This window comes from Lepidochelys kempii, chromosome 6 (genome assembly GCF_965140265.1).
Source record: "Lepidochelys kempii isolate rLepKem1 chromosome 6, rLepKem1.hap2, whole genome shotgun sequence".
Taxonomy (NCBI): Eukaryota; Metazoa; Chordata; order Testudines; family Cheloniidae; genus Lepidochelys; species Lepidochelys kempii.
The window spans coordinates 5,999,965-6,002,114 of record NC_133261.1 but is presented as its reverse complement, the minus strand read 5'-3'; the positions used below and the strand labels follow the sequence as shown (position 1 = coordinate 6,002,114).

Here is a 2,150-nt window from a genome sequence, read left to right as displayed (position 1 = left end):
ATATTATGGTTGCTCCCAGAAAGACTGAAAGAAGGAAATGAAACAAGTTATGGAAATAAATAAATGTGTGGTGATATATACCGTTTGTGGTGGATTTGAATAAATTAATAAAGAAGGATGATAGGGAGGAAATGGTGTTCATCTGGCTTATTCAAACCTTTCACTGTATGCAGGCAACAGTCCTCTATCCTCAGAGAAACATGAACATTTGTAACTGATTACTGAGTGTATTAAGCTCAGCCTGGAGGGTTTTGTTTCATTTTGCTTTGTTCTGTCTGTTATTACTTAAAATACTTAAATCCTACTTTTTATGCTTAATAAAATCGCTTTTGTTTATTTATAAACTCAGTGTAAGTAATTGTTACCTGGGGGTGGGAGTAGGGGGGCAAGCAGCTATGCATATCTCTTTTCAAGGGATATAGAGGGCAAGCACTTATCATTTTATCCTGTATAAGCTTTATACAGAGTAAAACAGATTTATTTGGGGTTTCAACCCCATTGGGAGCTTGGTATCTGTGTACTACAGACAGGTGTCCTGTTGAGCTGGTTTCTGTCTACATCTGCAGTTTTGGGGACATGACCCAGGTACTGGGTCTGTGTTGCAGCTGGCGAGTGTGTCTGGCTCAGCAAGACAGGGTTCTGGAGGCCCAGGCTGGAAGGAACAATGGGCTCAGAGGTAATTTCATCACATGAGGTGACACTTCCAAGGAGGTCTCTGTGACATAACCCAGCACTCTATGCACTTGGGTTTCCTGCATTTCCTGTGATGCTTCCCGTGTATAGTCCACTGATCTCAGTTGGGGCCTGGAGACCTTGTTGGAATACAAACAAATTAATAATAATAACAATATAATAATGAAAAAAAAACTACCACGGGCTCTCTGAAATTATTTTGTACTGGGCTGGGAATTGAATTCACCTGTTTCCACTCCCCACCACTAAACCAGTACTGAATGAAACAGATTCAAGAATTGGTTAGTAGTTTATTCATTGCTTTCCTCAGGGCGTCCTTCACCTCCGCGTTCCTCAGGCTGTAGATGAGGGGGTTCAACAAGGGGATCAGCAGCGTGTAAAACACTGAGGCCACTTTGTCTGTATCCATGGAATACCTGGAGGTGGGACGTAAATACATGAAGAGGAGGGTGCCATAAAACAGGACCACAGCGGTCATGTGGAAAGTGCAGGTGGAGAAGGCTTTGTGTCGGCCCTCGGCAGAGCGGATCTGCAGGATGGTGGAGGTGATATAGACATAGGAGAGGAGAACAGTCACAAAGCTGGTCATTATAATGCAGCAAGTGAAAGTAAACATCACAATCTCATTGATGCGGGTGTCAGAACAGGAGAGCGCCAACAGTGGGGGGATGTCACAGAAGAAATGATTGATGATGTTGGAGCTGCAGAATGACAGCCGAAATGTACAACACGTGTGTATCATTGAATCCACCACCCCCACAGCGTACACCCCAGCCACCAGCTGTTTACAAAGCTGCCTGGACATGGTGACCGTATAGAGCAGCGGGTTACAGATGGCCACATAACGGTCATACGCCATCACAGCCAGCAAGAGGCACTCAGCATCTTCAAAAATGATGGCGAGATACATTTGCACGGCGCAGGCAGTGTAAGAAATGCTTTTCCTCTCGGCTAAAAAATTCAGCAGCATCTTAGGGGAAATTGTTGATGAAAGGCAAAGGTCACAGAAAGACAAATTCCTGAGGAAAAAGTACATGGGTGTGTGGAGTCGGAGATCAATCGTGATTAACAAGATCAACCCCCCATTCCCCAACAGGGTGATACCATAAATCAGGAGGAACACCCCAAACAGGGGAACCTGCAGCTCCGGACCATCTGTCAGTCCTGAGAGAATGAATTCGGTCACCTCCGAGTGATTTCCCTCTTCCATCTCCTCTGAACAGAGATCAGGCTGCAACAGCGATGTGGGCAGGTGGATGATGTGGAAAACCTGTCCCTTCTCTGTAATGAAGTAAGAGAAGATAAATGGAGATCAGTTTCTCAATGGACATCAGTACCCGCTCAGGGAAGGGCTTAGTCCACAGATCCAGATGTTCACAGCTGGTCATTCCAGGTGTTCGATAAAATGCACATGCTGTACAAATACAATGACAGGCAGGTTAATCATGCCCCCACAC

General features: G+C 45.1%; 1 protein-coding gene across 1 annotated transcript; it reads right to left on the bottom strand.

The window, feature by feature from the left end:
* Positions 1–964: 964 nt before the first annotated feature.
* LOC140913768 (olfactory receptor 5W2-like) lies at positions 965–1,903 on the bottom strand. Its single transcript, XM_073350566.1, has one exon. It carries the CDS (start codon positions 1,901–1,903, stop codon positions 965–967), a length of 939 nt encoding a protein of 312 aa, XP_073206667.1.
* Positions 1,904–2,150: the final 247 nt, after the last annotated feature.